At 30.5% G+C, this 25806-nt stretch overlaps 1 protein-coding gene across 3 annotated transcripts in view; it reads right to left on the bottom strand.

Moving 5' to 3' along the window:
- Window positions 1–768: 768 nt before the first annotated feature.
- LOC145276919 (NBAS subunit of NRZ tethering complex-like) overlaps window positions 769–25806 on the bottom strand; it is a 199874-nt gene continuing 174836 nt past the window's right edge. For all 3 annotated transcript variants that reach the window (XM_080128386.1, XM_080128388.1, XM_080128387.1), the window contains 8 exons: window positions 17974–18116; window positions 16888–16983; window positions 13627–13735; window positions 12326–12412; window positions 11397–11539; window positions 10019–10133; window positions 7847–7975; window positions 769–1169 (listed from right to left, as the gene is read on the bottom strand). In XM_080128386.1, coding sequence (XP_079984512.1) covers window positions 876–1169; window positions 7847–7975; window positions 10019–10133; window positions 11397–11539; window positions 12326–12412; window positions 13627–13735; window positions 16888–16983; window positions 17974–18116 — 1116 coding nt within the window. In that variant the 3' untranslated portion in view covers window positions 769–875. The remainder of the gene's footprint in view (window positions 1170–7846; window positions 7976–10018; window positions 10134–11396; window positions 11540–12325; window positions 12413–13626; window positions 13736–16887; window positions 16984–17973; window positions 18117–25806) is intronic.

The raw sequence follows: 25806 nt of genomic DNA, 5'->3' as shown, positions 1-25806 counted from the left end.
ACAGCTATCTGATCCTTTATGGTGTTTTCATAATATATTCAACATTTTATTGTAATATCTTAAAAAGACCTGAAAATACAGCTTTTTAAAGATGGGTAATTCTATAAATTGTGAAAATTCCCTACCATTTTCAGCCACAAGCTTGTGCATTTGAATAGGACTAATTTAAGATAAAACCATGCATTTTCCTATACTTTGAATGCTGATTATAACTCCAGTTCTAATGGACAGATTAAAAAAAAAAACTAAACACTATATTTCTTTGTTTTTATGTTCTTTCCAATAATGCTTCAGTTTCTACGATGTAAAGAAAAAAAATATTGATACTGCAGAGAAATTATAGAGATTGATACCAATAACAGTACATTTTATAACAAATAATATTACATAAATATAGATTATGTTGTCTATAAATTTATAATTTTTATCAAGTAGGATATATTCATCATTTACATTGTTCAAGTTTGTGTAGTCATTTGATAGAGTAGCAGTCAGTTCTTCCTCTTCATCTTGCTAATACACATGCACACATTATTCCCAAAAATACCAGGTGGAGATTAAAAATTAAAATAACAGTTTTAGTTTTTTCTGATTATTTTTTTTGTGTTTCTATTTCTCTCAAAAGAAAATTATTATATTAAAAACATATCAAATACTATTCTTACTAAAAAATATTTTCATCTATACATATTTTGCTCAAATCTAATATATATATTTTTAACATCAATGCATCGAATACATTAAAAAGAATAAAATAGAAATACCAAATTGTTTTTAAGTAATATGAGACAAGTTTGTCATTTTTAATACATAAATAAAAAAAAATGTTTTTTTAATAACATGATATACATATGGCATAGTCATTTCAGTATGTATCAAGATTTTAACCAATGTTTACATACACCAAGAGCAGTACTAAATGTTTGGAACATTGGTGGAGTGCCATGGGCTTTCAGTTGAAGTGTGCCGGCCTCAGCCTCAAATCCTTCAGCAATCAAATTCTGTGAGATAATGTCAATATCTAAATAGTCGGGCACTAAAGAATTTCGAAATTCTTCTTGTTGATCTAAAATGAAATCCACCAAAGGTTTATAATAACAGCTCCCAACAACAATAGCCATCAGTTGGTTCCGTAAGATCAGCTGGTATAATTCGGTATCTATTGCAGCCTAAAAATCAAAAGAAAGAAAAATTTTAAATAACAGGTTAAACGCATAAAAAAATAAGAATGTTGGTTACATCATGTTATAATTTAGATTGTATCATCATCATCATCATATTCAGCTTAATGTTGTTGAATGTCCATTTTACATATTTGCATACGTTGGATGCCTTTCAAAATTGACTTCCAAACTGGTTAGTTTGGAAGTCAATTGCATATATATATATATATATATATATTATATATGGTTATTTAATCTACATAATTTGAAATGCAACTTATTTTCTTTCATTTTGGAAGTCATTTCCCCAACTGAGGAAAGATTTTGTTAGGTCGGAAGTCCATCCTGATGTCAGCCCAATGAGGTAATGTGGACCACTGAATATCTATATCGCTAAATCTTCACCAATACAAGTTCACTTTAAAGCTAACTTTCATATAAATTGTAAGGAATATCTTGGAGAAAGCTTTCAATTATTTTCTTTCCTCAAAATAAAAACATTCATGATTCTTTACAATAACCTCACCATGAAAAAATATAGTTTTATTTATTTTTTTAAAATCATCCAGTTTTATGGCATGGGTAATTCAAAAGCATTTTCATAAGCAAGTATTTTTTATTGAAATATTACTTCTTACAGAAAACTCCTTGTTATGATGTTTATTTATGTGAGATAATAGAATGACAAAAAAATAAGTGATGAAACTATACTGAAAATGAAATAAGGAAAATAAGTTCATTTACTTTATTACAAATGTATAATAACATGAAACTCCACTTGTCAAACAGCCATTCAAAAATCAATTCTAAAGTCAAACAGAAGACATTTGTAAACACAAAAGATTCAAAATCTTTTCAGATATCGGTTTGTGATACTATGAACATCTCTGCAGCCAGAGCCAAGACTCTCAACAATGGGAGGAAATGATTTACTAACAGAACAAAAGTATAGGAATTGAGATAAGTAAAAAGATGATAAGAAGACGTCTCACAGATGGTGGTTAGTTTCTGAATAGTCGGCTGGGAGTGGTTAATAGAGCAAGCACGGAAGTAGTCAGTTTCTATTGATCAGATAAGCAGTGACTAAAACAAAAGACTGAATATAAGATTTCTGATTTTGAGAATAAATTTAAAAGTTATTTTATGGACAGTTTTCAATTTGGGTTTGTTGATGACGGTTGGCAGCTCAGAAGACCACTGAGAAACAAAGATAATTGGCGGCTAATACAACAGCAAAGAACAGACATTTGGGGGTCTTTTCTACACTATGGAATGGTATCAAACACATATGGCTGGATCTCAACCAACAACTCGTGTTGTTTTTATGTAGTATGATCATAAATGCAATCATTACGCTATAGCTTTATAACAATAATAAATAATCAATTTGACTTTTACTGCAGTTTTCTGGCTTATTCATTCATCATAAACACTTTATATTCCTAAACAATGTTATACATTTGAATGGAATTGAATTTTTCATTTACATGAGGAATATAAAACACTTAAGATTAATAGATAAGGCAGAAACTGCAGTAAAATTCTCAGATAAATCGAATTGGGATTTTATTTCAATATAATCGAGATTTAGCATAAACAGAATGGGAATAATCTATACTCCTATAAATTTTTTTTCTTTTTGTGTATTTTTCTATTTATTTACAAAGAAAATACAACTCTTATTTATATATAGGTCGTGGAATTACATTCATCTGCAAAAGACCTAGCTAATTTGCATATTCTTTTAAACATTCATTTTAATCAATTCCCTACTAGTTTTTTCGGTTTTCTTATGGGATGATCATCTTTAGTTAACTATTACTATTAACTATTATATTCATGCAGATATTCTACATGATTTATACTTACGTAATATTTGCATAAAAATGTTATAGTAAACACAAACCTCTTTCTATATATAGTTATGTAGTTGTTTAAAAATTTTGCCTACCAAACTCCTCTGTCAGTTTTTGGTCTATAGACATGAAACTTAATATATAGGGTATTCAAATCCACGTGAAACTTTATATAAAAATCGATGCAAAAGTGTGAAAATTAAAAAAATTGAATTTGCCAGGGGAAGGTCAAATGACGGCATTACGAATATGTATGCGTAACAATAGCTATTGATTCATGTTTTAATTTTTAGCCTTGCAGCAAACATGTCTCCATAACTCCGGCATTAATGTCAAAGGGAAAAGTAAATCGTAAGCTAAACATTTTGGTTTTTCTTCTCGATGGTGGCACACAAGTCATTTTTTTTTTTTAATTTTTTAAATCATTACTATATATTGGGTCCAATATAATCTATATATCTATAAAAGTGAAATTGTCTGTGTGTATACATTTCCTTACCAAACTGCTTTGTCAATTTTCAGTCTACAGACTCAAGATTTGACATAAGAGGTATTGAGATTTGGGAAAATCTTTTTAATCAGTTTTCAGCCAGAAATTTGGCTGTCAAGGAGTCAAAGTTCAACGATTTGATCTTTGAAACTCCTCCGCCAATTTTGGGTCTAAACATTGAACTTTTAGATGTAGATTGCTTGGACATGGATCAAACTTTTTAATTTGATTTGAACCCAAAACAATAAATGTTAAGGGGTCAAAATTGTGGTAAAAGTTAAATCTTTTTACCTCTGTGGTCTCTACCAAATTACTCAGCCAATTTTTGGTCTAAACATTTGAAATTTTACATAAAGTGTATTCATACATAGGACAAGCTTTTTAATCAGTTTTTGGCTGAAAATTTGACTGGTAAGACTGTCAAAGTTCCAAATATTTTACCTTTGCAGTCTCTACCAAACTATTTAGCCAATTTGGGGTCTAAAGATTTTAAATTTTACATAAATGGTATTCAGACATGCAGCAAGTTTTTTAATCAGGTTTTGGGCGAAAATTTGGCTGCCAAGAGGTCAAAGTTGGAAGAGTTGACCTTTGCAGACTCTACCAAACTCCTCTGTCAATTTTGGGTCTAAACACTTGAAATTTTAGATGTAGGTTACCTGAACATGAGTCAAACTTTTTATATATATATATATATATATATATATATATATATATATATATATATGCACATAAAGTTATGAACAGTACATAGGGCTGAGGCAAAGCCAGGCTGAACTGCCAGTATAATAAAAAATACGAAATGTGCATTAATCAAAATATCATGTTTAAGCATATTTTCTGATCGGGCAATGCTGGGTGGCTAGTCTTAAATTGTCAATTATTATGACACCATGATTGGTATCACTCAGCAACTGACAAGTGAGTTTTGTTTGAAATAACTTTGGGATATCAATTTCTATGCAGACGAAAGGACAATCCTGCAGCAAATAAAATTTAAGTCACCAAAGAAAGACTCATGCTAAAAGATAGTTTTAATATGTAGACATTCAAAAATGCTTATAGTGATTAGAGCTAGTCATGTGACATGGGGAAGTGTATTTTTTGTATAAGAAACATTTCTAAGGTAGAAAATCAGTATAGAAAAACAAAAATTGATGAATGTAAGATTTGATGTTCTAAGCCTAATCTTATATTTTAAAGAATGTACAATATTAATTAACAAGTTATAATTTTAAGGAAAAAATATTTTTGCATGCAAACATTTATTTCAGCTTGCTTGCTCACAACCTATCAGACACAGCACATAGATTGAGACAATGCTTTTTCGAACTAAAGCAGTAGGTACTGGCAGAAGCCTTCAAATTAAGTGGAATTCATAAAAAAACGGCCAATTAAGATTATGTTCACCAGCTTCTATCTCATTTGATTGAATTTACTTTTGGATTAAAAAATCTATTGTATTAAAGAGTAAATCTCCTTCTGTGTGGTGTTCGTTTTTACTTGTTGAATTCTATTCTACTGATTTCTTTTCATTACATCAATAAAGGTGATAATATTGTGATGTGGAGTATTAGCTGGTAATTTTTACACTGCCAAGATAATCATACATCTTATTTAAAACTCTCACACATTTCCACCATCCAACAGATAAAAAAATAAAAACTAGCACCAAACTAAGCAAAGAATAATCTTTATTTTTGTATAAAAATTGCCATAAATATACAAAAAGAAATGTGTGTAATTCATTTTCAAAATTTATGCATCATTTAATTTATTACTAGTGAATTAACTGGTCATCATAACCATGGCAAATGTGATATCAAATTAAAGTCCATTCAATTTCCTATTAAATGATGCTAAGAAATTGTATTTAGCTATATTCACATAAAAAGAAAATGCCCATATCCCCAGCGTTTTGGATGGAACTGCATAAACAATGAACATGGAGAAAATTAGTGAGTGAATGGATGAAAGTTGTTCGGCCTTGGTCTCCTGCCAAATAGGTAACTATAACACTTCTCTTTCAATATAAGTGCTAAGAAACCATTACCATACATTAACTCATAAAAATTATTTTTAAATATTTCAAATATTCCAAAACATGTGTTGAGCATGTAAATGTAAAGAAATGAGCGATGCTCTGAATTGTTTTTTTTTGTTGTTTCTTTTTTTAGATTAAATTGCTATTGGATCATTTTTTTTTGGGGGGGGGGGGGAGAATAAATACAACGTACTTATAATAAACGATCTATAAAACTAGGGATTTATTTTAGAACATTTGAGCATGTAAATATTTATTTATTTGGCCTTTGAAATCAGTCTTCTGGAAGTAAAACTTGGCAAGCTTTTTAAGATGGCATAAAAAATAGTCAAGTAAGCAAAACTGAATGGCACATTAGTAGCATTTAGTATTTACTTGAAAATGATTTAGTGCATGGTAAGTACGTAATTCAAGGCATGCACCTGCATAAAATTAAATTAAATATCTTAAAGTTTGTCAATTTTTTTTTGCTTATTCAAAGTCATGGCCATTTGTAAGAATTTTTTTTTTTGCGAGACAGACCTATTTTACACTCACTAATGTGTATTATTAAAAATAAAATGCTGTTTAAAAAATTAAAAAACTAAAATTATGTATTGGCAGCAGTTTAGGAAAAATTTGTATTTAACTTGAAAAATGAAAACAACAGTAATTTAAAAAATAATAGTAATATAGTTTTCATGTAAACTTTTTTAAGCAAACTTATATACTTAATGACTGCTACAAGTCCTGAATTTATGTTACACAGTAACAAAACTATCACAAAAATTATCAAGACCAACAATGAAGAATTTAAACAGAGTTAAACAAGTCCTTTGTTATTTAAGAGGAATTAAGGAACAGCATTTAGAAAATCAACAAGTCGCCTAAAATTAGAAGGGTTTTCAGATTCAGATTGGGGAACCATGAAGATCGAAAAAGTATATCTGGATATTGTTTCAGACTATCAAAAATGGGCTTATCATTTCATGGAAATCTAAAAAGCAGCAGATTGTATATCTCTACGTGTGAGGTGGAATTCATTGCGCTTACACATACGGCACAAGAAGCGCTATACCTAAAAGCTATTCTAAAGACTGTTTTAGAACCAGAATTAACTAAAACTCCCATAGTAATTAATTGTGATAATGAAGCCAGCATAACCTTAGCACATATAATAAATACTTTTTTTTTCAGGTACATATTACATGTATATTTGTGTGTGTGTGTATATATATATATATATATATATATATACACATACACACACACAAATATACATGTAATATGTATTCGTAAAAAAAGTATTCATTTTTTTTTTTTAATTCCTGATAAGTTTGTTGGTGAAAGAGGCCCCTAGGGTTATTTTGTATAATATTTTGAAAACACTATATACTTGTGTGTGTGTATTTTAGAACAGGAATGCATAATTAAAATTAAAAATGGCTTCAGTTTCACATGCTCACCTTTTCAAGGTAAAAATAAAAATCAATTTCTTTTATTTCTCTCTTTTTTTACACACATATTTTTCTTTGTTTTCTTTAAACAAAATTAAAAAATGGCTTGTTTTTTTACATACTCAAATTTTAAGATTTAAATGACTTCTATTCTTATTTTACATGCTGTAATTTGCTTTATTTTACATATTTGAATATATAAATATATATTTATTTTTGAACAGAATTAAAAATGAAGTGAAAGGAGGACTTTCCCATTATATAAAAATGGCGGGGGGGGGGGGGATTACAATATTTTTTATTTATAACGGGGTATCCTCCCTGAAAGTTAGAAGATTCTATTTATAAACACTACCGATAGGAACTGACGAATCAAATTAATTAACGTTTTTATCCACCAATCAGAAACCACAATTGCTCCATAAAAATTTAATCGTTTAGCATTCCAGCACATAATTTTTTTGTGTCAACAGGAGAAGGATCTTTTGCTTTTTGCTTGCAAAATTTTAAAGTCAAGAACCTGTACAGAACAGCGACCCACTGAAAATTCTTCACCTCCAAGATTTGAATAGAATAACTACCCATCGGAAACTCTTCTGAAATTAAACATTTAAAAATTCCAATTCAATTTAAAATTTAATTTAAAAATTATTCAACTAACCGCTTTAACACCAAACTTCAGCAGATAATATTAAGTTATCTTCCTGTACTGTTGGTTTTACAATCATAAGTATGTTATTTAAAGACTTGAAAAATAGCAAGGTGGATATTATTATTATAGATTATTATGTATCAACACAACTACATATACAAATTACCTGTTATATCAAACAGATGAAATGTTATTAAATTGTTACCTTTTCCTGTATGTGTAACTGTTTGATGATATATTTCTGTAGATCTTTATATGAAGACATCAGCGCTGTTTTTACTGCTGGCACCAAATGTTTCTTTGATAGCAGATCGTTAACAATATGACTGACACACTGAAGAATATAAAAGTTTTGTTAAAAAATACTAATACAGAATTTAGTTTAATTGTGTTGACAAAAATATTACAAATTTGAATATAAAATCCTTTCAAAAAAGTTAACACAAATATATTCAACCACATCCAGGTTTTGATTTTTGTTCTTTTTAATTTTATTTATACAACATACAATATACAACAAATATTACTTATATTTTTATTTATACAACATACAATATACAACAAATATTACTTATATTTTTATTTATACAACATACAATATACAACAAATATCACTTTTACTTTTTTTGCAGTACCATCTAATTTATCTTCATCTTTTTAGCATTTCAAAAATTATAAATTACTTATTTACCTGCCTCCCTACGAGGGCAAAGTTAGACAGAAGTTTTTTTTTTATGTAGAGAATATCAGGCACCTCAAAAAAGGGGCACTCTGGATAAGACTAAAACAATTTCTAGTCAAGAAGGACTTCCCCTTTTCTAACCAAGGACAGAACAAATACTTAACTTTGATCCTAGCCTCAAGTAACATGTATATTAAAATATTGGGATGGTAGACAAAAAACACAACAAAGTAATGGTGTATAAGTTATGATTTAGCAAATAATTTTTTACAGAAATTTTGGTATTTATCTAGAATTCAACTCCACTTTCTATCAGTATCTTTTGGCAGAAGATTAGCTAATCAGCTGTCAGCAGACGACAGGTTTCAATGAAACCGTTAAAATCACTGCAACAAGATTTTCTTCTTTTTTTAAATCAAAAATGAATTATAGTATGCTAAAATTTTAGCAAAAACAAAAAAGTTGTTAAAACACTTAACTTTCTTTATAAAAGAAAAACAATCATTTTTTATAGTTATTTCCATGTTTTTGTCATTAAAAAATATTTATTTGCAAATTTCTCATTATAAGTTAACAAAAATAATTATTTGAAACATTTCTTTTTAAAAAGATTTTTATATACTTTTCTTGGACAAAAATACTTTTCTTGAAACCTAAAAACAATTTTTAGGTCACTGTGTAAAAAGAAGACAATTTATTTGAAAACTTTTCTTGAAAAAAAAAAAAAAACCCTTTTTTGTACACTTTTCTTAGAAAAAAGTTGGGTTTTTTATTCATATAATTACACTTAAAATAACTATTTTCTTGTTTTACAGTTATGTTTTCAGCATTTTGACTTTATTGTCTCTGACAGTCTTCACATCGGCTTTTTCCAGCTGCATGTTGGAAAATGCAAACAAAGTTGGGCCAGGTTCTACACAAGTACCAAAATTTTTATCATAATGATAAAAATCATCTCATGAATAAATGTGACAATTTTTTTCATAATGATAAAAATCATCACATGAATAAATGTGACAATTTTTTAAAAATTTGGAAAATATTTGATTAAAGTGGTGATTATGTGAAGGGGTTTCAAGGATACCATTTCAGAAAAATCTGACACAAAATAGAACGTTGTGGTGAATTTTGGAGATATTTGAGCTTCAAATTTCGCATAATTTCAATCGTAAAACAATTTTTTTAATAACTATATTTTTGGGAAATTAGTGCATATATGATAAAGTAAAAATGAAGATAAGTTTAAACATGATGATTTATGTTGAAACTATAAAATAAATTCAAAAAGATTAAAAACGAAATAACTGTTCATTAAAATTAATTTTTGGAAAAGATATAACACGGATATGACTTTTTAAAAACTTCTTCATCTAATACACTTCTAACAGTTTTCGTTTTTTGCTACTTCATTTTTTTTTTATCTTTTGTGTTATTTGGTGAGTTGTATTATAACTAACTTTGTAGAGGTCTCTTTGATCTTCAAATCTTCTGTTTTCTTCAGCTTTTTTTCTCTTTCAATTTAAAGCCTTCACTTACATCTCTTATATGCTAAAATCGGAAATCTTGGAATTCCAGAAAAAAAAAAACAGAACACTTTCCTTACTGTATTGAACTTTAATAATAATTTCTTACTGAATTAACTTAAAATTTTCCAATTTAACATAAAAAATAAGAAAATGAAAAATCCAGTATTACCTCTTCATTTAAAGGTGTTTCTTTTGGGATCTCTTTTAATATTTGGCACACTAATGAAACACTATGGGAGCTCATAGTTGTAATCATTTTAACCCATGGATTTTCAGCAGGTTTGCTATCAAAAATAGAAATAATTAGTAAATAAATTTTGCTCCCTTTTATAGATGGTGTTTTGTATCATAAATCAAAATCAAAGAAAACTTAAGGATATTAATATTTGTACTATTTAAATGCTGAGAAAAATGATAACAAAACAAGCAAATTAAAATATTTAATAAAACAGTAAACTTAAAAATGAGAAGGTATCAGGCAAAAATAAGTATCCTCACCAAAAAATTAGGGAAATTATCAAGTAGAATTTTAATTAAAAGTAACAAATCAATTTTATCATAAATTGCAGTTTTATTGTATCAAATAATTTTGAAGAGTTATCTGAAGACAGGGGAAATAATTCAAACTGTCATTTTGGCAAATGCTAACATTTCTCTTCAAATGAACAATTCAAGCAAAATACGATAAAATTGATTTTACTTTTAATTAAATTTCAATTTGGTTTTTCTAATTTTTGGCAAGGATGCTTATTTTTGCCTACAATACATAAATATACCAAAGAATTTTTATTAGGAATGCTATTTTCATCTGTGTCAGATCAAAAAATAACTTTACAGAAATATAAAATAAAACATTTTGATTATTTTATTCATGTTAAAAATGTTCATTTAACTGACTTTTTGTATTACAATTTATAATTTTTTTATCATTAAACTTCCCATTTATCATTATATTCAGTGTCCTATATGTTTAACATACTGGCATTTATTTATGACAATTTTTATAATTCTTTGCTAAGCTAGTCATTTTTAAACAACACGTAAAATAAATATATATATATTTTGGGAAAGAAAAATATAGGATGATTATACAGAAAATACACATTTCAAATAAAAACTCTTTGATATACTTACATATCAGGCAAAAAATAAATATGCTTACCAAAAATCAGGAAAAATTATTCAGTAGAAAAAGTAAGAAAGTAAAAAATCAATTTTATCATAAATTGTAGTTTAAAGTGTAATTTTGAAGTTATCTGAAAACAAGGGAGATAATTCAGTCCGGCATTTTGGTAAATGGACAAATACAAAATACAATAAAATTCATTTTTATTTTTAATTAAACTTTTACTCAATTTTTCCTAAGTTTTAGTGAGGATACTTATTTTTGCCTGATACATATATCAAAGAATTTTTATTTGGAATGTGATTTTCATCTGTGTTTCTATCTTTACCAAATATAATCTTATTTTACCAGAAAAAGACAAATTGTTTCAAAAAAAATTTGAAAACATTTTAAGCAAATGTTTTTTATTAGCTGTGTTTACCTTAATTTCTCCATTTGAAGAGGCGGCCACATCTTGAGGAGTTGACAAAGAGATACGTATTGAACATCAGTGTGACTAGCAGACAATAAGTTTTCAAACAATTTTTGACGAGATTCATCAGTTTGGATATCACTGCTATCAAACTGAAATGAAAAATATCAACTTCATGGAATTTCTATTTTAAATAATAATTAAAAACTGTAAAACATTTTTAAATGCTTTTGGTTTATAGACTTCTTTTTTTAATGTCTGGTAAATGTTAAAACAACCTATTATATGATTATAATATATATTTTAGAACAAAATTTTGAATATTTCACTCAATATTTCCATTTCGCCCTTCTAAACTTTATTAACGAGTAAGGGAAGACAATCTAGTTGTGTATGTAACGTCAGATTTGTTCAGAATTTCTTCTATATTAAAAAGCAAAAATCCAGAAAAATCTGTACGATCTCGATGAGACAAAAATATTATATTCCAAACATCATATAAATTGATCAAGTAGTTTTATTTTTATAAAGAAAATCATTTGTAAGTGATTAATGGAAATTCATAGACATTAAAATATAAATCTAGCAAGGTTGAGTTATTATCTAGATAGAGTTTTTATAATTCTTCCACTTTGTATATTTTTATTCGGTTGATTTTATTTTTACTTCTCAGTAATATTCTTTTTAATCAATATTTTCAAATATTTCATGTTAATTTTTTAATAGAGTGCTTCAAAATTCTTTATTATGATTGCTTCAATAATAATACATTTTTAAGTTAAATTTAATTAATTTAAAATCTCTATATGGAAGTTAAACAATATATATATATATATATATATATATATATATATATATATATATATATACTCTGTTAAAATGCACTAATCAAAGTATAAAAATCATAAACAACTACAAATGTTACGGAGAAATCTTACTTTTTGGTGTGGCCAAGAGTCAGCAAGCACAGCACTTGATTTATAAAACACTACTAACTCTAAGTCTTCTGGTTCTAATTTGAAGTTCTGGAAAGCAAATAAAAAATGAATATAAAAGAAAAAGAAATTTTTTTAAAATGACAACTGTTTTCTTTTAAGTTATTGTTAAGAAAACAACATTAGCATTATAACCGCATAACTTTATTGCAAACTATACAGCAATGGTGATCATATGCGTTATTGCTTTTCCAGTTTTACCTTCATAGTAAAAAGTTATAATTGCTCAAAATCATTATTATGTACTTACCTGTTGGGCTAAAAACAAGGCTGTATGTCAAAATTTATGCAAATTTAACGAGTGTTTGATTTTTCAAAAATAAAATGAAATCATCGTCACACAAATTTTAGAATCTATTCTTAATATGGAAAGAAATGGAGCTTTGTTGACACTTTTAAAGTTTGAGTTATGTCCCTTTGTCATATACGTTAATGAAGGTGAAAAATTGAACTGAATAGGAAAATACTGAACATACACATTGTCGGAAATATCAGATAAATCATTTTGATCATTTTATTGTTAGAAATGTTGAAGATGTTCAACTTTACTGATTTTCTGCATTACAATTTTTTGTTGTTAAATTTCCCATTCATCATCATCACATCTGTTTTACATACTGGCATTTGTTTATTTGTCTTGCTCTCAAATCTATCCTTATCACTTCGTTCAATGTTTTCACTGGCCTTCCCCTACCAATTGATCCTGCAGCCTAAATTATTCTACATCTCACTTTCATTCATTCTTCTTTCAATGTGGCAAAACTAACACAGTCTCCTGTTCTGTACATATCTTCCTATACTGTTTAGATTTAATCTTCCTCTGAGGTCATCAGATTTAAACCTTTCTTTAAGACTCACATTCTAATATCATTTCTCTCCATGCAACATATATCCTCAACCTTCACTGGCCAGGTTATCTTCCATGCATCATCATATTGCATACACATCTCTAATAACTCCTTTTCTTTGTTGACAATGGTAACATCATGCTCGTTAATAATTCCTTTAATGTTTACACATCAGAAATCACATATGATTAATGTCCATTCTGATATTGAAATATTACATTAATATTGTATCCAGTGAAATAATAAAAAACGTATTATCCACTGGATTTAATTATACATTTTTTTTCTGAACAGACTTTTCTTTTATTTAAGTAGAATGATGTACTAAATAAAAGTTTGAAACATCATGTCATATTTGTTGAAAGCAAACAGTGAACAAAATGAAAAGGAGCTTACCTTTTCTAAACACTGCAATAACTTCAGACGTGGTTGAACAGAGACAGAGTTGTCAGAACAGAAGGGAAGAAGCAATGATAACAAATTATCGGCTGCCATAAACTGTCCACTGGAACAAAGTTGGATACAATAATGTCAGTAATATAACAGCACAAGTTTTATCTACTTCGCATTGTCATGGATGCAGTAAAGTTATTTTAGTCTTGAATTTTTATTTGTTTGCATATTTTTAAACTTAAGGTAGAGAACTCCTATTATATTCTTCAATGTAAATTGAGTTATCTCCTTGCTGACTTTACTTTTATGTGATCATTTGATCCTTATCGAAAATTCACCCTATATCAAAAACAAAAATAAAGAAAAATCTGTATGATGTGCGTATCCATGACAGAAAGAAAATATCATACACCAAAAAAATCACATAAACTGATCAGGTAGTTTTATTTTTATAAAGAAAATCATTTTTAAGCAAATTTTAATTTTTCTAAACTCCCCACCTTTAAGAATGTTTTTTTTTTTAAATGTCACAAATTTAAATTATTTGGCATTATCTCCCATCTTCCTTTAGACTGTTTTCATGATGGCACCACAAGATTTTCCCTTATAGCTTAGCCATAAAATTTGATTTTCTTATCTAAAAATAAAACTATCTGATCAATTTACATAATTTTTGGTACATGGTATTTTCTTTCCATCATGGATACATCATTCAGATTTTTCTTTATTTCTGAACAATGCTTTGTATTAGCAGTCATCGGAACCAAAGTAGATAATTTAAAAAATAAATTCAAGTTGTGTGTCATTGCCAATAACATGATACAACAAAAACATGAAAATTAACAAGTCACAAGCAAAGTTTGAGTTGTAAGCTTCAATGTTATTTGGGTCTGACTTTTAAAGATAACAATATTCATTTGAAAAAAAAGTATTAATTCCCTGTTTAAAGCAAAGTTATCTACATGTATGTGTCACAGTATCACAGTTCAACAGTTGATGTAAGATCCAAACTAACTGCAGGTTTGGAATCAGCACTTTCAATCTGATGCCCTTGAACCATTTTTAAAACTAATTATTAGAAAATAAAAAATATATAAAAATAACATTAGAAACAAATGTTCAGATATTTTTAGCATTCCCTTTTAGTTGCAAACTATTTTTTATGTTGAATAATTCTATGTATTTGATGTATTGTTTACTTTGAAGAAAAACATCCTTTTTTTATTAGAAATAGATTTTGATAAATGTTCAAATATATTTTTACTTTAATAAGAATCTTCTTTATTTTAAACAATCAAACTATTTTAGATCTATACGGAGAGGTAAAAAATCCATACACTAAACTCATTCAAGTAGGTTAAAAGAAAAATACTTTCCTTAGAGCAATGGTCTTGTGGATAAAACATTTGTATTCAGTTCAATATTTTATGTTTTCATGAGTTTGAATAATTGAACAATAGGCAATTTTGTTTTTTTTTTTGCTATAGCATTTTAGTTATTTTCTAGCTGATATCGTTTAGCATCATAAACCTGATAATTTTTTTTATATATAAAAGATTAGATGAAAAATACAATATAGATGTTCTGAACTTCTAATTTTGGCAATAAAATTCAAAAAAGTTGAGAAACCCGGGATAGACAGGTACTTTGTTTTGGAAAAATAAAATTAAAAAATAGTAAAGTTTTTAATTTGCAAACGAAAGTATTATTGGAAAATTCAACCCACACTGTAGAGGTTCCAAGTAACTGGAAAACAATTTTTATTTTAATAGCTTCTTTCAATAAACTGCTTGCCTTTGAAATTCTTTCTCTGCTTCTTGTTTTCTTAATTGTAACAACATGCAGAAACTTAAATGTAATGTGAACAAATATCTTGCAGCACAACTTCCCACTTAGGATGCCCCCTATAAATCTGGCTCTTAATTGGCAGTAGCCCCTTTATATCTCAAGGGCAATATGCCTTGTTTGGGATGAATATTAAAATTAACAAAATGAAATTATTTTAATATTATCTTAACAAAAGTTTTAAATAATTTAAAACTGTACAGGTAAGGTAAAGGCTCCTTCAGTCTTGAGAGACTATGGATATCCACCGTAGGGTGCCTGCCCATTAAATATTTTGGCAAAAGGTGCGCAATCTCCAATTATACCTCTCTTCTGATTCAACATTATTATTTAATCAAATTACATTTGATCACTACAAACAGCCATCTGTTTTAGTCAATGAAACTTCATCAGGCGATTGTGAACCATTCGACGCTAAAGAAAAAAGTGTTGAATGGTTCAAGGTCACCTGATGAGGTCTCATTGACTGAAACAGATGGCTGTTTGTAGCAACCAAATGTAAAGGTTTACCTTCGAATAAATAAAAAATATTTTGCTCGTGTTATTGAGTACTATCTAACAATCTCATTAAGTTCATTAGTTCCTACTTTTGAATATCTCAAGCCTAGATTTATATATATATATATATATATATATATATATATATATGTATATATGTATATATGTGTGTGTGTGTGAGTTCAGGACGAATAGAAACAATGCTGAGATAAGCGGAGAGCACATACAGCACCTAGAATTCCCAGAGGGTCACTCATCTGGAACTAACCAAGCTCAATGTTGCTTAACTTCAATGATCTGATGAGAACCGGTGTGTCAACATGATTATGCCGTATAACCGCATAAAGTTCTATTTAATAATATACAGTAAATAAAAATTGATGACAGATATATTTTGAATTAACTAATTCTTCTTGTTTGAAACATCAAATAGAATATGTCAAAATACATATTATTTGGATGCTCTGGATTGCTGTTCTCATCTTGAATGTTATTTTCACAACGTTTCAGCCGATGTAACCTCCGACCTTCTTCAAGTGTATTTTGTTGAATTCAGGAATCTTTCTGTGGCATAGTGGATAAAGTAATTGGTAAAATTCAGTTGTAAGTTACACTTTTCTGGAGGTTGAAGATTCAATCCTCAGTGTGAGTGATACTCAGAATACAATTATGAATTACTTAGGACTTTCACACAGACATGACTGAAGGAATGAGAGCATGTTACTTCCATAGATTAAATAAAGGATTCCCTTCAAAATTCCATGCAGATTCACAAGTTCAACAAGATACAACTTAAGAAGGTCGGAGGTTACATCAACCAAAATGCTGTGAAAATAACACTGAAGATGAAAATAGTAGTTTGAAGAATCCAAATAATCAATCCTCATCTCAAAAATTCAGAAACAATGTCAAAATACTTACCTCACTTCCTTATGGCCAAGAATATTGTGGATAATACTTTCAATTACATCAATCCCATCTGATTTTTTAAAAATATCATTATGTTTACTTGAGTCTCTGTATAAAAAAGTTAAAAACATCACTTATAACATAAAAAAAAGTCATGTCATTTTTTGGAAAAGAATTATTGAAAAATACTTCTAAGAAAAAAATGATTCCATAGAAGAAAATTTTTGATAAACTTTTAAATAAAAAGTTATGACAGGCACATATCCTCCAATCTATAATAAAGATTAATGCGTAACAATAAGAAATCCTCCAATCTATAATAAAGACCACTTTTTTGAAAATCTTTAAAATGGATTAAAATTCCATAAAATATTAACAGTAAAAGCTTGCCTAAATACAACTACAGAAACAACATTCCTTTCTTTCTGTCTCTCTGTATCAAAAACCAAAATTCTACGAACAAAGTTTCTTTCCTAGAACATCTTATTTGTGAAAAATAAAAAAATACAAGGTTATTTCCCAGCTGACTGCAATATGATCGTTTTCAAGTCTAATATAAACAAACAATTGCTGAGCTTCAATAATTCAAGTCCTGTTAACTAATCTACCCACTTCACCCATTAGTGGCAATCATAGTCCAACTAAAAATCTCTTTAACTCAAACAACGCCCAGGTCTTGAAAATAGATGATTCATTAATAAAACAAAAATAAATGAATAAAAATAACAACCATAAAGTCTGGTAGTTTCGTGACCAGTGAATATAAAACCATCAGACATCATCTCTTGATATAACTTTCATAATCAAATATTGAATTTTTATTTTCCTTTTTACTATTGCTTGCTTATTGAAATCATAAATAAAATAAGAGAAAACTAAAACAAATTTTTACCATTCCTATTTAAAATTTACCAAAAAAAAAATACACATATTACTAGATTATGAATCGTTATCTGCAATGCCTTCATCCGGACAATGCTGGATACATAAAGTAAGTTAAATAATGAAATGATGGTCAATTTTTATTCTTAATTACATTTAGATGATGTGTGACTCAAATTAAAATCATATCAAGTGAAATTGAAAATATTTACTCACCGAATGTAATCTGTACAATACTCTAAAGCTTGGTTGACGATTTTTGAAAGATTCCAATTTGAAATTGATTTAATAGATAGCATTTCATTTAATACATCAATAGGTACGTTGTCCAATAACAGTTGAATGTGAAATTTCTTCAACTAAAAATATAACAAAAAGAAAATATCAAACTCCACTTCTATTCATAATTCGACATTTTTTAAAATAAAAAAGTATTAAATCAAAATCTAAGGAAATAATTAAATTTACTTGATAAAATCTTTATGTATTTTTTTAATAAAAGGACCCCATGTACATGTAATAAAAATTTTTTTTAATTATAAAATGACTCATATATATATATATATATATATATATATATATATATATATATGATGATTGCAACGTCTTGTCAGACGAGTGCCACTCCCTCAGGTACTGAAAGTCCATGATCCGAAAATGACTTTAGTCCTGCTGGCAAAATTCACACGCACAAGCAGACATGACATTGAAAACGGTCATTGGTGTATATATATATATATATATATATATATATATATATATATATATATATATATACATGCACGCATGCATATGTATATACACATGCATACACATATACACATACAAATAACCCACATACATATATGCATACATACATAGACATTACATATCTGCATACATAGACATACCTATACATACATAAACATACACAAGACGGTCATTGGCATACATACATATATATATATAAACGCAAATATACATATCTACACATACACACATACATATCTGTGAACATATACACATATATAGATACACCATGAATGATATACATACATATGTATACAGACACACATGCATACATACAGATATACATACATACATACATACACATATACATACATATACCCATACGTACACATATGCACATACATATATGCATACACTAACGACCCTGGTGTCTAACTCTGTCCCGTGGGGAGGCATAGTAAATAGGTACATATACATACACGTACATAAATATGCACTCATACACATATACGTACATGCTCATACTTACATACACATATATATGCATACATACACATACACATGCATAAATACACATACACACGCCTATATACATACATGCACATACATACATATACACATAGATATACACGCATATACACACACATGTACATAAACATACATACACCTATACATAGATACATATAATGATGGCAGATCAATTATTACATGCTTCCAGCATTTCAGACCTACACGCGTCACAACTTTTCCATAGTAATAGGACCATTTTTTTTTTATAGACAAATGCCTGAGGGAGTATCTATACCTGATGGTATTACAGAGTTTTAGCTTTGTACAACAGCTAAATTTCTCTCTCGGTTCAAAATGTTGACATCCAGCAACAAGCAAGAGCAAGATAACCAGCAACAAGTCAAACTGCAGACCAGCTTAATGCGGGTACTGGTCTTCCGCTTCATGTTTTTTAACTCAGAGATTTGCTTCTCCTAGAGGGGTTGCCTTCACCACGGCTTATGGGAGCCCTCTTCACCCCATTACACATGGAAATAAACACATGCGTACATACAAATGTACGCCAACATACGTATGCTTGTGCATACACATACAAACATAATCACGTAGAGGCACACATATACGCATATACACACACATATACATGCAAAATACACATGAATAAATAGTCCTAAAGTCATAAATAGTAAGTGATCAGCACATAATTTTCCAAACAAATCAACGTAAGAACCAACGAGAAAACAGTCCAAGTGAAAACGATTTAAAGACGTTTGGATTTTTTTTTTTTAAATAAAGTTTGTTTTAGACTCATTCTTCTGTAGCACATGACAATAATATAAACAAACTCACACATTATTTTCCAAAAAAATCAATATATATATACATATATACATACACACACATACAACTCTGTGGACATTGCTAGCTAACTTGCATCTTGTCTCCACTGATCAAGTGATTTCATCTTTTAAGAAAGGGATGAGTGGTGAATTTATATATATATATATATATATATATATATATATATATATACCTGAAAATTGAATTTAAACATTTATTTTAAATGTTTTTTGATATCTGTCAGAGTACTCTAATCATTATATTATATATATATACTCTAATCATTATATATATATATATATATATATATATATATATATATAATGATTAGAGTACTCTGACAGAGATAAAAAAACATTTAAAATAAATGTTTAAATTTCAACAGTATTTCTTGCGGTCAACGGTGGCCGAATAGATTAGGTCCTTGCTAATGAAGCTAGAGATGGCTTCTGTTGCCAGGCTTGAATCTATCGACCGGTGTTAATCATGACATCCTGCACTGATGATTCACAAAAGGATGAAACACTAGTGTCTGTAGGTATTTAATTATTATAGTAAATAATTATATATATATATATATATATATATATATATGCCTGAATCTTGTTCTCACAGATTGGCCGATTCCATTTTTTAAAAAAGGTATGACAGGTGAATTTATATATATATATATATATATATATATATATATACTAGCATGGATGCCCAGTGTTGCCCGGGTATTTGGAGGAGTATGTTGAGCAAAAAAAAAAACTTTGACCCCTATTATGACCCCTTAAAATTTATTGTTTTGGGCTCAAATCAAGTTATTAAGTTAGATCCATGTCCAAGGAACCTATATTTAAAATTTCAAGTGTTTAGACCCAAATTGTCGGAGGAGTTTGGTAGAGTTCTCAAAGATCAAATCGTTGAACTTTGACCCCTTAATCGCCAAATTTCTGTCCGAAAACCTATCACATCGATTTTCCCAAATCTCAGTACCCTGTATATCAAATTTCGAGTCTGTAGACTTAAAATTGACAGAGTTATTGCGTAGGGAAATGTACACAGACAGACAGACAGATACACAGACACGTTCACTTTTATATATATATATATATATATATATATATATATATGATGATTGCAACGCCTTGTCAGACGAGTGCCACTCCCTAAAATACTGAAAGTTGATGAGCCCGAAAATAACATTTAGTCCTGCCGGCGAATTCACATGCTCAAGCAGACATGACACTGAAGACGATCATTGGTATACATACATATCTATGCACGCACGCACACACATACATATCACACACATATATACATACATACATACATACACACGTGCAAACATACACAAGACGGTCATTGGCATACATACATACATATCTATAAACATACGCTCATATATACCCATATACATACACAATGCATAATACACATACATACATATACATACCCACATGCATACATACACATATATCTACATATACACACACATACACTTACACATACGTACACATATGCACATATATATATACATACACTTACCTACATACACATATATATATATATATATATATATATATATATATATGCATTCATACACATACACATGCGCATATATGTGCATACATACATATACACACATATATGTATATATACACAGATGCATACAAACATATATAAATGTATATACATACACACACAAACATACATATACATATACACATCGATATAAATACATATACACACACATGCACATATATAAATATATATACATAGATACATATAATGATGGCAGATCAATTGTTACATGCATCCAGCATTTCAGGCCTACATACGTCAGAGCTTTTTTATCGCCACAGGACTTCTTTTTTTTTATAGACAAATGCCTGAGGGAGTATCTATACAAAGATGATGTTACAGAGTTTTAGCTTTGTACAACAGCTAAATCTCTTTCGCGGTTCAAAATGTTGACATCCAGCAACAAGCAAGAGCAAGATAGCCAGCAACAAGTCAAACTGTAGACCAGCTTAATGCGGGTACTGGTCTCCCGCTTTGTGGTTTTTTTTAATCAGAGATTTGCTTCTGCTAGAGGGGTTGCCTTCACCATGACTTACGGGAGCCCTCTCCACCCCACACACACATAGAAATAAACACATGTCAACATACATATGCATGTGCACACGCATGCAAAGATACACACGTAGAAGCACACACATACGCATACACACGCACATCCATACGTACACATAATACACATGAAGGAACATTCCAAAAGTCTTAAATACTCAATGATCAGGACGACAATGATGGTGATGGGCACGATTAAATGAGATTGACAAAAAAAAAAAAGGCACGGATTTACATCTTGTTCTTATTTTTACAAAAAAGTTTTGCTATAAGACTAACACTTTTGCAGTAGAAAATGATGATGATGTGGACAATTTCACACATTATTTCACAAATAAAATCGACGACCGAATCAAACGTAAACACAATCCAACTGTCATGTATTAAAGACACTTACACTTTTTTTTTTTTAAATAAAAAGTTTGGTTGAGACTAACGATGATGATGTGGACAATTTCACACATTATTTCACAAATAAAATCGACAACGAATCAAATGTAAACACAATTCAACTGTCATGTATTATATATCTATAAAAGTGAACATGTCTGCGTGTCTGTCTGTGTACATTTCCCTTTGCAATAACTCTGTCAATTTTTAGTCTAAAGACTCGAAATTTGATATACAGGGTACTGAGATTTGGGAAAATCTATGTGATCGGTTGTCGGCCAGAAATTTGGCTGTTAAGGAGTCAAAGTTCAACGATTTGACCTTTGAGAACTCTACCAAACTCCTTCGCCAATTTTGGGTTTAAACACTTGAAATTTTAGATATAAGGGTCAAAGTTTAAAAAATTTGACCGTTTTTTTTGCTCAGCATGCACCTACAAACACCCAGGCAACTCTATCTATGTATATATAAAAGTGAACGTATCTGTGTGTCTGTCTGTGTACATTTCCCTACACAATAACTGTCAATTTTTAATCTACAGACTCGAAATTTGATATACAGGGTACTGAGATTTGGAAAAATCTTTGTAATCGGCATAACAAAAAAATTATTAAAGATAAAACTACTCGCCGGGATTCGGCAATATATACCAGTTTTGTTTGTTGTTTAAATACTTGACAAAAAACAAAAAATACACAAAAAAGTTTGTTTCACTTTTTCTAAACCATAAAAAAAATACTGTAACAAGAAAGCTGCTGGTTAATTTTTATGACTTGCCCCAGCGTATTATAAACACAATAACCTCCCCATGTTAAAAACGGCTTTCAAATTAAACACCCCCCAAACCTCGAAAGTCGTTCTTAACATGGGGATGTTGGGGGGGAGGGGATATTCCAAAAGCCGTTTTTAACATGGGGAGGTTGGGGTGTTTATAATACGCTGGGGCAAGTCGTAAAAATTAATGAATTTGCTATTATTTATAGCAAAAATAGCTTAAAATTTATTTATTTGACAAAAAAAAAAAAATGACATTTTCTATAAACATTTAATAAGAAATACAAATGAACGGTAGGTTTTTTGTGTTTTTTTCTGTTGATGTTTTGTTTCTACATTTAAAATTTTACTTTATAATTTCTTTCACATAGCTTTGTTATTATTACATCGGCAACACTCAGCTTTATCCGGCTGTTAACGTCATGTTTCACAATATCTTTTTGTTTTTAAATTGTTAGGTGAAAGTACAGATAACCCGGTCAGTTTCTAATGCGTGGAAACTCTAGCTCACGAAAAAAGGGTACTCTGGATAGTAACAAAAGTCAAATTTGCCTCAGTCTCGAAGGATTTCTCCTCTACTGATCAAGGAAAAAAACGGTGAAGCGTAGTTCACGCTCTGTTTCTCTCCCCCTCTTTTTCTTCTTCTCTTAATATCTCTCTCCATCCATCTCTCCCTCAATCTATCACCCTCTCCATCTCTCTTTGAGCACCTTTCTCTCTCTAACTCCACTTCTCTCTCTCCTTTCCTCTGTCTCGCTACCTCTCTGTTTCTAACTCTTCCCTCTCTCTGTCTATCTCTCAATTCCTCTATTGTGGGGTATATGGTTAGAAAAGAAGAAAAAAAAAAAAGAAACGTACTGGGCGTATCTGCATCGCTCTTTGGGAAAGAAGAAGGAAAGGATGGCCAGCGCATTTGTATACACGAAGGGCATCTTGGGAAGGCAGAGCATGATGGGAGAAGCTATTTTTTTTTCCTGTCTCTTCATTTTTTTTTTCTAGATAGGAGGATTTAAAAGTTGGGAAAAATTCCCTGGGGCAGGAGAGAGAAGAGTTGTGAACATCTTCTCTGGAAAAGAATTTTGTATTGCTGACGTTCGGATTGTGCGGTGTGACATTGGTGGCGAGAGGCCAGGTGTGGTCGATTGGAAAAGAAGAGGGCAGAAACGTGCTGTTGTCGAGAGAGTGACTCATTCCTTCCCGAACCCCAGAACCAAATCCTGATTATAACCCTAGAAGCTATTTCAGCGAGTCAAGCAGTTTAACATGGCTGACTGGAGACTCTCAACTCAGATGTTGAGACCCTTCACTGGGGAGGGTGACCTAATTAAATGGCTGGAAAAATTAAAGATGGTGGAAAGTTTGCAAAAAATCGAAGACATGGTCACCCTGCTGCCGCTCTACTTAGAGGGGGAAGCCCTCACTATTTTCCAGCAGATGCGCAATGAAGATAAGGGAGACCTTGCCTCAGTGGAGCAAAGACTGAAATTGGCTTTCGCTAAAAGTCCATTTGAAGCACTCGGCAAGCTTGCAAGTTTGAGGTGGACCGGTGAGTCTGTGGACGTCTTTGCTGCGGAGATCAGAAGACTGGCAGGATTGGCTGGTTACGTGGGGAGGAGTCTGGAGATGACGGTAAAGCTATACCTAGTGAATGGCTTCCCAGAAGAAATCTCCGCGAACATGCAGAGAATCACTGAGATCAATACGATGGAAGTGGATGATCTCTTGGTCCATGCCAGAGTCCTAGTCAAGAATGCCAAGGGCCCAATCGTGGCTGCAGCTGTGAGTGGAAATAAGTGCATGAGGCCCCACTTGAATGATGAGAGACAGGCAGCGAGGCAACAGGAGGGGAGGCCTGCCATCAAGTGCTTCCGGTGCCAGGGTCCTCACCTGCTCAAGGACTGCAAAGAGCTGAAACCGGGGGTCATCTGCTACTGATGTGGACGAGTGGGGCACATTAGCCACTATTGCGTTGCTGCACGGGACCAGGGAAACGAGTGAAGGGGAGCCATTTGCCTCAGTTACCGGTAGTAGTCAATGGGAAGAGAGCCATGGCCCTTGTTGACTTAGGCTGCACCACAACGTTGGTAACGAAGAATGTCGCTAGATCATGGAGTGGAGCCAGGAGTATTAAGACCGTGGATGGCAGGGAGGTGAAATGCCTGGGAGAGACAACAGCAGAAATATTGGTGCAAGGTGTGCCTATTGGACTACGAGTCCTGGTGTTGGATCGTCTGGTTGGTGATGTTGATGTGGTTTTAGGTGTAAGTGCGATCAACCAACTGGGGGTCGCTACGTTGAGAGGGAGCCAAGTAACTTTTGGACGCCTCGGCGCAGTAGGAATGGCAGGAATGGAAGGTGATAGAAATATCAGGACCCAAAAACCAGAGGCTTGCTGCATCGAGGACAAGGATTTCCTGGTGAGGTTCGATGGTGAGAGATGGACGGTGGAATGGAAATGGATCTCCGGGCCTCAGGAACTATGAAACAAGTAAGCTGCTACGAGAAAACACTGCGAGGAGAAATAAGAAAAGGATTCGAGGAAGAAGTGGAGAGGTGGATAGAGGAGAGAATTCTAAAACCGTGGACAGGGGAAGAAAAAGGAGTGCTACCATTACTGGTGGTTGTTCAACCCACAAAGAATAAAGTTAGACTGGTACTGGATTTCAGAGAATTAAAAAGATACGTAGC

This window comes from Euprymna scolopes, chromosome 5 (assembly GCF_053919585.1).
Source record: "Euprymna scolopes isolate OS-2025 chromosome 5, ASM5391958v1, whole genome shotgun sequence".
Lineage (NCBI taxonomy): Eukaryota > Metazoa > Mollusca > Cephalopoda > Sepiida > Sepiolidae > Euprymna > Euprymna scolopes.
Note: the sequence above shows the minus strand (reverse complement) of the source record. Positions and strands in the feature narration are given on the sequence as shown.